Consider the following 14,838-nt stretch of genomic DNA (forward strand, 5'->3'; position numbering starts at 1 on the left):
GAGATGCCCTGTGACATATTATAGGAAGTGAGCATCTTTGGGCAGGATGTTCTAAAGACCAATATGAATTAAAATTGTTTTCTCTGGAAAGCAGGTCAGAACAGCAAACTGCAGTCAGAAAATGAACAGTTTAGCTCCATCTCTTTTCCTACCCTTCATTCAACCTGAGTGTGAGGTCTGATAAAGCTGTTTATTACAGAGAAGGGTCCCTCCAGTGCCCAACATTTGCAAACCTTGGTAATGTTTACATTTCCTCCGGTGCTTCTAAAGATACTGTGCTGGATCATGATCTCCCATGTCAGGGGAAAAAAACAAAAACGAAGAGCTCACAGTTTGGATCTCGTGAGCAAAGACAGACATGCTATATGACCAAAGGTCTGTCCCTCATGACTGCTGGTCTTCTCCTTCCATTACACCTTGTCCCACGAAAGATGTTTGCCAGAAGGAGAATTGCTGGGCTTTCTTTATTTACATGTTTTTTTTTCATACCCAAACTCATCTGGAGGGGTGTTATGATTTGTTAAAACAACAACAGTAACAGCAAACACATAACAAGGATTTTGCTCAGACCTACTGCCAGAATCTTTCAAGTCATAGTTGTTTGCTCCCCGTCATATATTATGATTCTCCATCTCCCTCCCTCCCATCTCAGGGGAACTGGTGGTTTATGGTGGCCAGCCAGTGGAATTTGGGTTAACAACAGGTTTACTTCAAAGAAAAAAAAACTAAGGGAGTGCACTTGTAGTTTTGGGAATAGGACATAAAAAGTCTCATTAAGCCCTAATTGTGTGACTGCAGTTTAGAAGAAAAAGAGAGAATAGGTTTATATGTCAGCACAGAGGAGTTAGAATTTCACCCGAGGAAGAAGTTCCTGATGATGAGGATTACAAATTGCTGGAATCGCTTCCCTAATCTCCCTTTGGAGAGGGTCTAAAAGAATTCAAGGAAAGACCGACTGAAAGGCAAAGCTCTTTTCTGGACCTTTGCTTTTTTAACTGGATCTTCAAGTTTGGTTGGTGACACCTGTCATCAGGGCTCAGACCACCTGGAGAGACCTGAACTGCCTTATCACAATCAGGGAGGTAGGATTGCAGATGCCAGTAGATCTAAGGATGGTACCAGCCCCTCTCCTTCTCTGAGGGTCTCTCTGGGGGGCTTGCAAAAGTAGGGAGAGCCAAGCTTTAGGGGTTGGTGTTCAACAAGCCCTAATAATCACTGTGGAGCTAAGTGTTTTAGGAAAGGCAGTAAGAGACCCAGGTGAGACTTCTTTGTGGCACAACATGGTTACCTGGATGATTTTCCCAATGTGTGTGTCTATGTGTGTTCTCTTACATGCCTCTGGACAAAATCTTGTGTATTAGGCCATACTACAAATAGCCTGAGGTCTTAGCCACATTATGGAGACTAAAGTACTACTTAGTTATGATGCTGGGCGACAAGGTCAGAGACAGCTGAATCCCTGATGACACCTTCTGAGTCTCTTAGCCATGCCTGTGTGTCAAAGGTCATGAGACCCCTGCACTCAGAGGTCACAGTGTCCTGACAGGCATGACAAATAGAATCATTGACTGAAAATAGACCTGGGGATTGAGAAGAATGTCTGCGGCACATTATAAATGAAAAAACATTGCACTTGCTTTACAGTTGCTAGAAGGTGGCACCTCTCCGAAGACATTAAAAGGATCAAAGGTTACTACTTTTATATTACTTAACCTTTATCTTTCTTCTATACAGTGGAGTAGATGATGCTTCTTTGTGGAATATCTGAGGATCAATTAGACCTGGGAAATGGATAATAAACTCATAGTGGAAAAAGCACTGAACTAGGAACCAGGAGGGAGGCAGCTAAATGGCTCAATGGATAGAATGCTGGGCCTGGAGTCAGGAGGACCTGAGTTCAAATCTGGCCTCAGACATCCACTAGCTGTATGACCTTGGACAAGTCACTTAACCTCTGCCTGCCTTAATCTGTTGGAGAAGGAAAAGGCAAACCACTCTAGCATCTTTGCCAGGGAAAACTCCACACAGGGTCACAAACAGTCAGGTGTGGCTGAACAAAGTCAAGGAATCAGGAGACTTGAATTCTCTTTTGGATCACCTACTTACTAGTGGTATGAATTTGGCCAAGTCGCATAGGGTCTCTGAGCTTTTGTTTCCTCTCCTGCATAATGGAGATAATGATATTTGCTTACCTCATAAGATTGTTGTGAAGAAGAAACGGGATAATAGACAAATGGTAATTTGTAAAGTTCGGGATAACTGTAAGACATTAGGTTAAAAAAATATTCTCACATTGTAGAAAAATATTCTAGTTTAAGAAAACCATCACTACTCTTGGGTTATTGAAATAGGTTCTAGTAGTTATAATAGATTTGCATAGACAAAGAAGACTCTTAATAAATGTTGAATGAATGAATGAGACAGTATAATTAAGAGTCCTATTCAAATTCAATTCAATTGGAGGCATTTATAGCTACGCTTACTGTCACAACACTGTCAAGACCTCCTTACTTACATGTTGAACAAATGCTTAGTTGCTTGCCTAGACTTTTCTCTTGGTGGTTTGCTTGGTGGTTAGAGAGAGGTAGACCTTTGGGAATGGAATCCAAAGTCTGGTTCAACAGGCTAAATGTATGATTTGGGTTATGATAGCTTACTGAGTTATAAATCTCTGAGAGATCTATGGGCTAAGTGGCCAGGCTTTGTGGCTGGCCCCGTGCAGTAGTAGGTTAGCACAGCTGGTATTCTGCTCAGCTTGATACATCCATCACTCCTGACTTGAGCTGGGTGGGGGAGGTGGGGTTGGGTGTACACTAATCACTGCCTGCAGACATGGAAGATGGAAGGCTGGATAATTGGCTTGCCAGGTTTCCAAAAGTAGATTATGAAATGAGGTTACACTAAAGGCAATAGTGGACTTAGCCAGTGCTTGGGAAAGTCTCAGGCTTCACACTCTCAGAGTCCTATTTTGGGGAGACCTGTTACAGAAGGTCTATCAGTTCTACTCCGTCTTTCTGGGGAGTCTCAGGGTCTCCCAGATGCAGAGTTAGCTTAGCTTGGTGTTGACGGACTATCTCTGATAACTCCGATCTGTTTTTGTCATTTTAAAGTTCTGTTGTTGCCTTTCGTTTTGAAGTCATTTCATTTCTCCTTAAAAAGTCCCTTTGTTGAATTCTTTCTTGTAACAAAGAAAAAACCTTTCAGCAAATCTGGTACTGTGACCATCGATATCATATACAAATTCTGCATCCATGGTCCCTTACCTCTCTACTAAGAGGAGGAAGGAATGTTTCATCATCCGTTTTTTAGGATCAAAATTGTTCATTGTAATTCCCCCAAATTAGATTGTCTAGTAGTAGTGTTAATGTGTATATTGTCACAGTGCCAAGAAAACCCCAAAACAGAGTCACAAAGAATTGGATACGACTGAAAGAAGACTGAACGACAAATACTGTCACAGAGGAAATCAGGGGAGCCTGTAATCTACTCCCATTGAGGGGGACATTCAAGCTTTGACTCTGTGGGTGGTACCCTAGCCCAGTAGATCTGAGGTTCTTCTGATCACATCTGTTAACCATTATTGTGGTGGTTGTATATAGTGTTCTCTTGGTTTTTATTTCTTCACTCTACACCATTTAAGTGTTCCCATGTTTTTCAATTCCTCATACTCATTGTTTCTTTTATGATTGCAAGGGGTGGAAGGTGGGGTAGAGGTGTGATTTCTGTGCTTTCTTCAATGTGGGGAAATACTAGTATGGGTTCCCCACCTCCCTCCACCTTCATGCACCAATGCAGATTGGAATCTCATCTTTTAACTGACAGTCTTAGAGAGTTGCTTAGAGGACCAAGAGGTTAAGTGACTTTCCCAGGGTCACCTAACTAGTGTGCTCTTGTGTAAAAAAACCTCGTCCATCAAATTAACTTTACAGAAGTTAGCAAGACATCACCAGGGCTTGAATACAGGTCTTCTTGATTCTAAAGCAGGCTTTTTTTCAATTGCATCATGTTGTCTCTCTCATCATTTCTTATGTTGCCATAATATTCCATTTTTTCATGTGCTATAATTTATTCAACTGTTCCCTAGTCAATGGGTACCTATTTCTTATCTGTTTTAAGGACTCTTAGTTTACTGCTTCAGTAGCATGGATCCTGGATGGGAGCCTTGGCTATTGAGAGGTGAGGGTCCCATGCTACTTCCAAGAGGCTACAAGGTGAAAACTAAACAAAAGAAAATTCCTGGTGGGAACACATTTTTTTCCCTAGCCTCCTTGTCTACCACGGAGGGTCAGGTTGAATCTGCCAGGATTCTGAATCACATAGATGAAAACACATGTGTTACAAGGCTTTCTGATTTGGTACAGGTTCTACCTCAGCTATACTGGGGTATAATCTCAAAAATGACAATATCTATTCGAATCCAAGACAAACTGTTCAACACCCCAGTAATATGAGTCAGTGCTCCAATCACTGATGCTTATGAGGCCAAACTTGATCAATTCTATGAAGACCTACAATATCTTCTAGAAATAATAATAATAAAAAAGATGTCACATTCATCATAGGGGATTGGAATGCTAAAGTAGGAAATCAAAAGGTAATTGGAATAACAGGCATATTTAGCCTTTGAGTACAAAATGAAACAGGGCAAAGACTAATATAATTTTGTTAAGATAATTCACTGGTCACAACAAACACTCTTTTTCAACAGCTCTATACATGGACATCACCAGATGGTCAATATTGACATCAGGTTGATTATATACTTCGCAGCCAAAGGCGGAGAAACTCTTACACAGTCAGTTCGAATGAGACCTGGAGCTGACTGTGGATCAGATCATGGACCTCTTATTGAAAAATTCAGATTTAAATTAAAGAAAGTGGGGAAAACCATAAGACCATATAAGTATGACCTAAACAACATCCCTTGTGAATGTGAAATGGAAGTGATAAACAGATTCAAGGGATTAAATATGGTAGATAGAGTGCTTGAAGAACTATGGACAGAAGTTCTAATATTGTATAAGAGGCTGCAACAACAATGATAACAAAACATCCCAAAGAAAAAGAAGAGCAAGAAAGCAAAATGCTGTCTGATAAGGCTTTACAAATGGCTGAGGAAAGAAGGAAAGCAAAAGGTAAAGGAAAAAGGGAAGGATATATCCAACTGAGGGCAGAATTCTAGAGAATAATGAGAGATAAGAAGGTTTTCTTATATGAGCAATGCAAAGAAACGGAAGAAAACAATAGAATGGGAAAGACAAGAGATCTCTTCAAGATGATTCGAGATATCAAGGGAATGTTTCATGAAAAAATGGGCATGATAAAAGACAAAAATGGTAGGGAATTAACATAAGGAGAAGAGATTAAGAAGAGGTGGCAAGACAAAAGAACCATACAAGAAATATCTTAGCATCACCGATGGTGTGGTTACTGACCTAGGATGTCTATCCTAGAGAATGAAGTCAAGTGAGCTTTAAGAAGTATTGCTAACAATAAGCCTAGTGGAGGTGATGGAATTCTAGATGAGCTATTTAAAATTCTAGAAGATGATGCTATCAAAGTGCTGCACTCAATATGCCAGCAAATTTGGAGAACTCAACAGTGGCCACTGGATTGGAAAAGATCAGCTTATGTTCCAATACTAAGAAGGGCAATGCCAAGGAATATTCAAATTACTGAAAAATTGACTCATTTTACATGCCAGCTTAAGATTCTGCTACCTAGGCTTCAGCAATATGTGAACCAAGAATTACTAGAAAAGCAGGCTGGTTTTCAAAGATGTGGAGGAAATAGAGACCCAATTGCCAACGTTCACTAGATTATGGAGAAAGCAAGGGAGTTCCAGATAAACATTTCTTTCCACTTCATTGGCTATACTAAAGCCTTTGATTGTGTAAATTACAACAAAATGTGGCAAGTCCTCAAAGAGATGGGAGTACCAGATCATCTGAGGACCAAGAAGCAAATGTTAGAACTGAACATAGAACAACTGATTGGTTTAAGATTGGAAAAGGAGTACAACAAGGTTGTATTTTGTTACCTTATTTATTTAACTTATATGCAGAGTGCATCATGTGAAATGCCATGCTGGATGACTCAAAAGTTGGAATTAAGGTCTTCACAAGAAATAGGAGCAATCTCATATATGCAGATGATACCACTTAGATGGCAGAAAATGAAGAAGAATTAAGTAGCCTCTTATTGAGTTTGAAAGAGGAGAGTGTAAAAGCTGGCTTGAAACTATATACACACACATATATACATATATACGTATGTATATACATATATACATATATTATGTTTATACACACACATGCATACACACACACACACAAAAAAAATCTTGGCAACTGATCACATCACTTTCTGGCAAATAGAGGGAAAAGAAATGTAAGCAGTGTCAGATTTTATATTGTTGGGCTCAAAGATAATACAAATAGTGACTGCAGTCATGAAATCAAAACATGCTTGTTCCCTGGAAGGACATATGGCAAATCTGGACAGCATGCTAAAAAAAAATATACATCACCCTGCCAGCAAAAGTCCATATAGTTACAGTTATGGTTTTCCTAGTTGTGTTTTGTCCTTCATTCTTAAAGAGGACCATGACATCAGGGAGATGGTGACATGACTTGCAATCGACTGATCTGAGTGAGGGAGGGCTGTGCAAGGTCACCAGCCTCACTTTCTCCTCCTGAGTCATCTGGGTCCAGTGGCCAGATATTCATCAGGATCACTGGAGATGGCTCAGGATGCAATGGGAGACCTTGGCCCTTTTCGGTTTTTCTAGTAGCAATGTATGGCTGTGAGAGTTGGACTATTAGGAAAGCTGAGTACTGCAGAATCCATGCTTTCAAATTGTGGTGCTGGAGAAGGTTTTTGAGAGTCTCTTGGACAGCAAGAGATCAAATCAGTCAATACTTAAGAAATTAATTCAGTGTATTCACTGGAAGTTCAAATACTGAAGCTAAAGTTTAAATACTTTGACCACAAAATGAGAAGATGGGACTCATTGGAAAAGGCCCTGACGTTAGGAAAGATTAAAGGAAAAAGGAAAAGGACACAAAAGAGGATGAGATGGATAGATAATGTCATGGAAAAAATGAACACAAACTTGGACAGACTTCAAGAGATAGTGGAAGATATAGAAGGGCCTGGCATGCTATGGTCTGTGAGGTTATGAAGAGTCAGACACAACTGAATGACTCAATGACAACAATCGCAGCTTTGTTCCCTTCTCTATTCTTGGGAAGTTAAGATGTCTCATCCTTTTTCTCCCAAAGACGACTCCTAGATCATCAACCCAGGTCCTTCTGACCACATACAGCCCCAAGCTTCTATACATAACTGACCAGTGTCATTGAATCCTTGCTGTCCACATAGGGTTATGGAAGGCTAGAAAGTAGATCAAGGTTGCATCTCAGTATGTCAAGTCATTTAAACTTTCTTAGTCTCAGTTTCTTTGGCTGTAGAATGGGGAGAAAAACAGCCACTTCATAAGGTTATTCTGTGGCTCGAGTTAGGTATTAATGCAGAAAAATGGAGTAGGAGAATGATGATAGTAGAACATAATTGACTCGAGGATAGGGACATTTTTGTTTTTGTTTGTGTTTGTATCTTCCATGCCTAGCAGAGTACCTTGTTCATAGTAGGCACTTAGTATATGTTTGCTGGATTAGAAGTATAAAGAGAAACCATCAGAGTCCTTACCATCTGTCATTCTTTTCTCTTACAGATGATCAGCTGAACTCCGAGGAGAAGAAGAAGAGAAAGCAGAGAAGAAATAGGACCACCTTCAATAGCAGTCAGTTACAGGCATTAGAAAGAGTCTTTGAGAGGACACACTACCCTGATGCTTTTGTACGGGAAGACCTTGCCCGCCGAGTTAACCTCACTGAAGCCAGAGTTCAGGTAATGAAATGCTTGCAGAGTTCCAGACATAAGCCTTTGGGGAAGCACCTCCCTGAACCAGATACGCCATCTTGAGATTTCAGAATGGTTGGAATGTTGCAATAAAAATAGAATCCAAAAAAAATATTAAGATGTCCCTATTCTGCCTCTCAATAAGAACATGGGCAAAGAGTTTAACCTTTTAGAAACGAGATGGGGTAGAACTTAGCAGGTTGGTTGGGTTGAAGAAATGAGAGGAGGCATAGGAAGAAATAAGGAAGCTATGTTATAACAACAAATGGGTTAATGGATCAAGGGTCCATGGTTTCCTTAGAGTAGGAATTCTCTCCCAATCTATAACTTAATAGATGCCTTCAGAAGTTATCTGATTGGAAACAAAGCAGGTCCAAGCTTTTGTGCAGTCAGGGTGGGATGGGACCCCTGAGTAGCCCTTGTACTTCCAGCCTGGGCAAGATGGAAAGATCTGGTCTTAAAAATTAGACTTTTTTTTTAAAGAAAGTTATCTGTGAGGGCAGCTAGATGGCATGGTGGCCCTGGATTCAGGACGACCTGAGTTCAAATCCAACCTCAGACACTTGACACTTACTAGCAGTGGGGTCTTGGGCAAGGCACTTTACCCCATTGCATTGCCAAAACAAAACAAAACAAAACAAACACAAAAAAGAAAGTTATCTGTGGTTGATAGAGGGAGGTGAATTGCTTGTATAGTCTCACAGCTATCAAGTGTCATGGACCCAAGAGGTCTGTAAATGATATTTCTAAACCTAAGTCTTCCTGTATCCAAATCCAGCATACAATCCAATTCAACAATCATTTCTTAATTACCTACAATGTTCTAGGTCCTTGAGAAAAAAAAAAAGACAAAATTGAAAATAGTCCCAATGCTAAAGAAGCTTACATCTTATCGGAGGGGAAACAACATGTAGACAATAAGTAAATACAGAATATATATTAAAAATGAAAATAATTTTGGGATGAATACTGATGAGGGAAAGAATCAGGGAATGCCTCTTAAGGGAGGTGGCATTTGGGCTGAACCCTGCAGGGAGCTAGGTGGAGACAGAGAATATTCCAGGCAAGGGAGACAACCAGGATGAAGGCATAAAGACAGGAGATGAAGGAACAACATGGTAGGGCAGGCCAGTTCAGCAGAAACCTAGGCTCACGTTTACACAACATTTTAGCACAGACAGTATTATTTATCTGTATTCCATTCTAGTGATGTAAGTAGGGCAAGAGCAAATGGAAAAAAAATCTCAGACCAGTAAATCCTTCAAATGTGAATGTAACAAATCTTGCTGCCACAGAACCTCTCTGATGGAGTCGGAGGCAGCTTACTGAGACTTAAGAAAATGGGCAATGTTGCTTAATGCAATCTGTGATTCAAATAAGATTCTCCAGGACAAATGCCTCTTTCAAGGCAGTGATTTGTGCTCTGTTATGTAAGCCAAAATATACAAGGAGGTTTTATGTCTCCCCATGTCTGGCTATGATATGTACATACATACATACACACACAATTATTCTGATGAGGTGGATAGGGGCAGGTTCTTGAGGAGGGGCTGAACTTTGAGGGGCATATATATATATATACATATACAAATATATATGTATATATGTATGTATGTATGTATATATGTATTTGGTGAGGCAATTGGGGTTAAGTGACTTGCCCAGAGTCACACAGCTAGTAAGTGTTATATGTCTGAGGCCAGATTTGAACTCAGGTCCTACTGACTCCAGGGCGGCTGCTCTATCCACTGCACCACCTAGCTGCCCCCAAGGTCTGTAAATGTTATTTCTGAAGTGACACGGGTCAGGTCACATCAAACTAGAGCTAGGCGGGGGGATCCAGTCCACTCTCTCCTTGTATCCTTGCAAAACTCCTATTCTTCCCGGTCCCTGTTCTCATCTAAACTGCTTCATAGGGTGTGAGTTCAAGGGATATAATTATAATTTATAGTAAAGTAGAAATGATGGATAACAACTAAATGCTGTTATCTTCTTCTAGGTGTATTTTGAAAGGAGTTGGTAATAACAGTATTTCTGAAATAGTGGAAAGTGGTAAAGCAAGGGGGTAGGGGGACTTCCAGAGGCTTCTCCAATCATGTCACAAAGGCAAAAACCCATTCTGCATGAAGCTGGTCTTCTCTCTACCCTCCTCCTGTTCTGCCCTCCCTCACCTACGTTTTAGTCACTGCCAGAAGAGTAGAACACATACTCCATTATTAATAGCTGCTAAATGAGCAGGATAGAACCTTTGGCCAAGCTGTTATGCATGCAGAAGCCAGAACCTCTCTGCTTGTAAAGTAGCTCAGTACTTAGCCCTAAGATACACATCGAGACATGAAAGGAGGGGAAACTGTTTAGTTTGGCATCACTTTCAATAATTTAGAATGTTTCTTTAATCACTTAAAGGGGCATACAGGAAGTGTTGTGAAATGAATATTGTATTTCAGAGACACAGAGCGGTTATGGGGAAGCAAAATAAGAGCTCTGTGTATGTAAAAATTCCTGATACAGCCCTGATCAAGATTCTACCTTTGGTTGGCATTTGACAGGAGTGAGATGTATGCTAGCTATTTGTAGGAGGGAGAGAAAGACAGTACAAATAATTCCATGGTTCAAAAGTCAGTGCAGAACTGCCTCATAATCCAATAAATTGATTGACAAGCATTTATTAATCCCCTACAATGTACCAGACACCATACTAGGTGCTGGAAACAGAAAAACAAACATGAAACAGTATCTACCCTCACAGAGGTCACATTCTGCTGGGGGAGACAAAATGTACATGAATGAGAATGTACAGGATAAATAGATACAAAATAAATACGAGCCAATTTTGGGAGGGCAGAACTCTAGCAGCTGGGGAAGGAGAGCACGATCAGGAGATTCTTCCTGTAGATGATGTTTCTTGAGCTGAATTTTGAAGGCAACCAGTGATTCCTGGAAGTGAAGAGGCAATGTGTCCCAAGAATGGGGGTAAGCCAGTGGAGAGGCATAAATAGAGATGTAAAATAGAACATCGCATGTGAGGAACACCAGAAAAGCTAGTTTGACTGGAGAATAGAGTGTAGGAAGGGGCGTAAAGGATAATAAAGATGAAAGGGTAGGTTGGGACCAGGTTGTGAAGGCCTTTGAAAGCCAATCAGAAGAGTTCATATTTGATCCTAGACAATGTTTTGTCTAAGGAGAACCTGGAGTTTATTGAGTAGGCAGGTGCCGTGGTCAGACCTATATTTTAGGGAAATCATTTGGGTAGCTTTGTGAAGGATAGATTGGAAAAATAGAGTCTTGAGGCAGGGAGAAAATTGGGAGGCTGTGCAAGAAGTAATGAGAAGCCAAACTGAGGCAGTAGTCATAAGGGTGTGTATTGGTAGGGCTCGAATCAAGAGATGCTAGGAAGATAGAAATAGCAAGACTTGGTAATTGAATGTCTCTATGTGAGTGAATATAGGAAGAATGAGAGTGAGGAGTTAAGAATAACACTGAGGCTGACAACCTGAGAGGTTTGGAAAATGCTGATACCCTTTAAAGACTGAGGAAGACTTTGGAAGAGGGATGAGTTTGGGGAGAAAAATAAGCTCTGTTCTACACATGTTGAGTTTGAGATGTCTATACAGGAAATTTCACATTGTTCACCAGGCAATTTGTGATGTGGTATGGGAATGTATGAGAGAGACTGGGGTTGGAGATGTAGGTCTGGCCTTTTTTGCATAAAACTGATTATTCACCCAGTGGGAGCTGATGAAGTCACTGGGTGAGAAAGTGTAGAGAGAGAAGATAAGAAGGTCCAGGGAGCTGTGGAAGAGAAAACGGAGACTGAGAAAGAAAGGCCAGACAAGAAGGGGAGGAATCAAAAGAGCAGCTTTGCAAAAACTCAGAAAGTGACCATATCCAGGAGGAAAAGGTCATGCCAAATGCCACAAACAAGTTGAGAAGAATGAGGACCGGGAAAGGTAATCAGATTTGGTAATGAAGAGCTCATTTAGTAATGTTTTCTGAAACTTAACAACAGTTTCAGTTGAACAAGAAGGTCAGAAACCATATTGCAAAGGATTGAGAAGCTAGTGAGAAAAGAAGTGGAAGTAATGAGGGAAGAGAATAAGGGAAGGAAAGTTGAGACAGAGAGTGGCGTTTCCAGCCCTTGTTGCCCCTCTACTGAGCTACACCTCAGGCTTCCAAAACAGATGGTTAAGAATTGGATTAAATCAGCAAGCTCTGAAATTCCCAAGTTCTTTTCAGTTCTTTAAATGCTATAATTCTATATTTTACGTCATCTAAAACATCCATCTAAAACTCTCAGGTTTTCACATGTTAGAAAAAAAGACACTGCCTTTGAGGGAAAAAAAAACAAAAAAAAAATCTTAACACTCTCCCTTTTTAGAGATGATAAATAATAGCTCGCATTTATATAGCACTTTAAGGCTCACCAAAGTGTTCACAAGGGTTATCTTATTTGATCCTCACAACAACCCTGTGAGAGAGATGCTTAAAACGATATCCATTTTACAGATGAGAAAACTGAGGCCGAGGAACTTTCTAACAAAACTCCTAAGTATCTAAGGCAGAATTCCAATTTTGGTCTTCATCGTATCAAGTCCAATACTCTCTCCATTGCACCACCTAGCCACTCACATAAATAGGAATGGACAGGGCCTGAATAACATTAAAAAAATTATTAGTCAGGAGCTATGATTTCATTGGTGTATTGGTGTACCAAGTGAGGTAACTTCCTCTGTGATTGAATATCTGCATTTATTTTGCGATTCATAGTCTTGGAACATTTCCTGAGGCAAAGGGAGATTAAGTAACCGTGTCCATGATCACACAACCTGTGTGTGTTAGTGACAGGACTTTAACCCAAGTCTCTCCCATTCTAAGGTCATCTTGCTTTTCATTATGCCACATTGCTTCTCTGACTTATGGGACATTAAATCAAAAATTGATTACGATAATATAGCTCACCTTCTAAGTTATAGGATAATAGGATTTAAGAGTTGGAAGGACCTTTGAAGATCATCATTCTATTAGAATGAAAGCACTTTGTGGGTAGGGATTGGTTTATTCTCTATGTTTGTATTCCAAACATTTAGTGCAACGTCAGTCACATAGTAGGTATTTAATAAATACTTGTTGATTTATTGATGCTTGTTGACCTAGCCTAACTTTGTTATTTCATAAATGAAGAAACCAAGGCCTACAAAAGTGAAATGACTTTCCTAAAGACATTCAGTAAGTAGCAGGGTCAATATTTGGACCCAGGTCAAATTAATTAGTAATTAATGAGATCCCCCAGTGGTCCTTCCACTACACCAGTTAGGATCATGCACTAGGCAGAGAGATAGCCTTGGCATCAAGAAGACTGCTATTTAAATCCCATCTCTGACACTTTCTGGCTTTGTGACCCTGGGCCAGTCACTCATTTTCTCAGGGCAACTCTCTAAAACTCAAGTTATAAGACTCTAAGACTTACATTATAGAAAAGGTACCCATGTGGCTCCTTATACCAAGGACATCACAAGTCTGGTCATTGTCCCTGACCTTTAAGAAGCCTACATTCTATCGAGGAAGGGATTGTACTAACATTCATAAAAGCATATACAACTGAAGTAAGTACAAAATAGTTGTGGTTGGGACCCTAAATATTTGATAACAATAATGCAAAAGGAAATATGAATCTAAGGGAAAATTGAAGGATTTAAAGATTACAATAAGATTATAATAACTAGAAGACTTCATTGATCACACAATCAATCCTTCATCATGGATTTCTGGGGATCCAGGGATCAGAGCTCTAGGGTAGGAGGAAAAAGTTGCAAGTTTTCAGTGTTTAAAGGAAAGCAGCAAAGAGTAAGCCAGGGAGAGCTTCATGTGTGTAACTATTTTTTCCCCCTTTCTCTCTGTCTTCCTGTCTTTGTCACCTTCCTTCCAGGTGTGGTTTCAAAATCGAAGAGCCAAGTTTCGCAGGAATGAGAGAGCCATGCTGGCTAATAAAAATGCTTCCCTCCTCAAATCCTACTCAGGGGATGTGACTGCTGTGGAGCAGCCCATCGTACCTCGTCCTGCTCCAAGACCCACCGACTATCTTTCGTGGGGGACAGCCTCTCCGTACAGGTGAATGAATGAATGAATGAATGGCACACCCTCCCTTGCTCCACTTCCACATGCTTTACTGCAGTTGTATCCATGCTGCCTGTGTGGCTGACCGAAATTTCTTTCTGGGTTAGCCTCTCCAGAGACACTCATCTTATTGGCACCCCCCAGCTTTCTGCAGGAGAATACTAGTTGCCCCAGGAGCAGGGTTTGGGGCAGAAGAGAGAGGGTCAGGCCATCAGCAGTCTCTTCTTGGACTCATGAACACTGAAAAGGGAGAGAATGGGGAAAGGATTCCACAGAAAAGATCATTAAGACTTGGCCAGTTCCCCTCCTGCAACCATCCTGGAGCAAACCTTCCCTTGCCCAACTCCCCACCCCCGTTTACAAATCCAAGAGATTCTTGTATTATCGTGGTCAAATAGGAACCTGCATAATGTCAAGGTAGTTGAGGCTCTGAGTGTTGTATGGAAGGCAACTGTCATGTTAAAAAACAAATGTTTTAGAATAAAAAGAAAAAAAGAAGAAAAAAAAACTAAGCTAATTCTGACTGGTTTCATGACCATAGTTCCTTTCATAGTTGATGGGGATGGCTATGTATCTAAAGTTATTCTCCTCTCCTATTCTTAGTTCTCATCTAGTTCCCATGGAGCTCTCATGATCGGGCATAGTTATGATGTGGGGTATTTTGTACATAAGAATGGGAGGAGTTCCTTTTCAAATTTTCATCATACAGCTCTAATATTCCAGAAGTGAAATTTGCGCGCGCACATGCACATATACACACACACACACACACACACACACACACACACACACACACACACA

The 14,838-nt window shown here is 40.5% G+C and overlaps 1 protein-coding gene across 2 annotated transcripts in view; it reads left to right on the forward strand.

Annotated features, from left to right (window-relative positions):
• PRRX1 (paired related homeobox 1) overlaps window positions 1-14,838 on the forward strand; it is a 95,869-nt gene that overhangs the window by 66,908 nt on the left and 14,123 nt on the right. For both annotated transcript variants that reach the window (XM_027868638.1, XM_027868639.1), the window contains exons 2-3: window positions 7,736-7,911; window positions 13,850-14,031. In XM_027868638.1, coding sequence (XP_027724439.1) covers window positions 7,736-7,911; window positions 13,850-14,031 — 358 coding nt within the window. The remainder of the gene's footprint in view (window positions 1-7,735; window positions 7,912-13,849; window positions 14,032-14,838) is intronic.

The sequence above is a fragment of the Vombatus ursinus genome, unplaced genomic scaffold (assembly GCF_900497805.2).
Source record: "Vombatus ursinus unplaced genomic scaffold, bare-nosed wombat genome assembly UNPS02014789.1, whole genome shotgun sequence".
In the NCBI taxonomy this organism is placed as follows: domain Eukaryota; kingdom Metazoa; phylum Chordata; class Mammalia; order Diprotodontia; family Vombatidae; genus Vombatus; species Vombatus ursinus.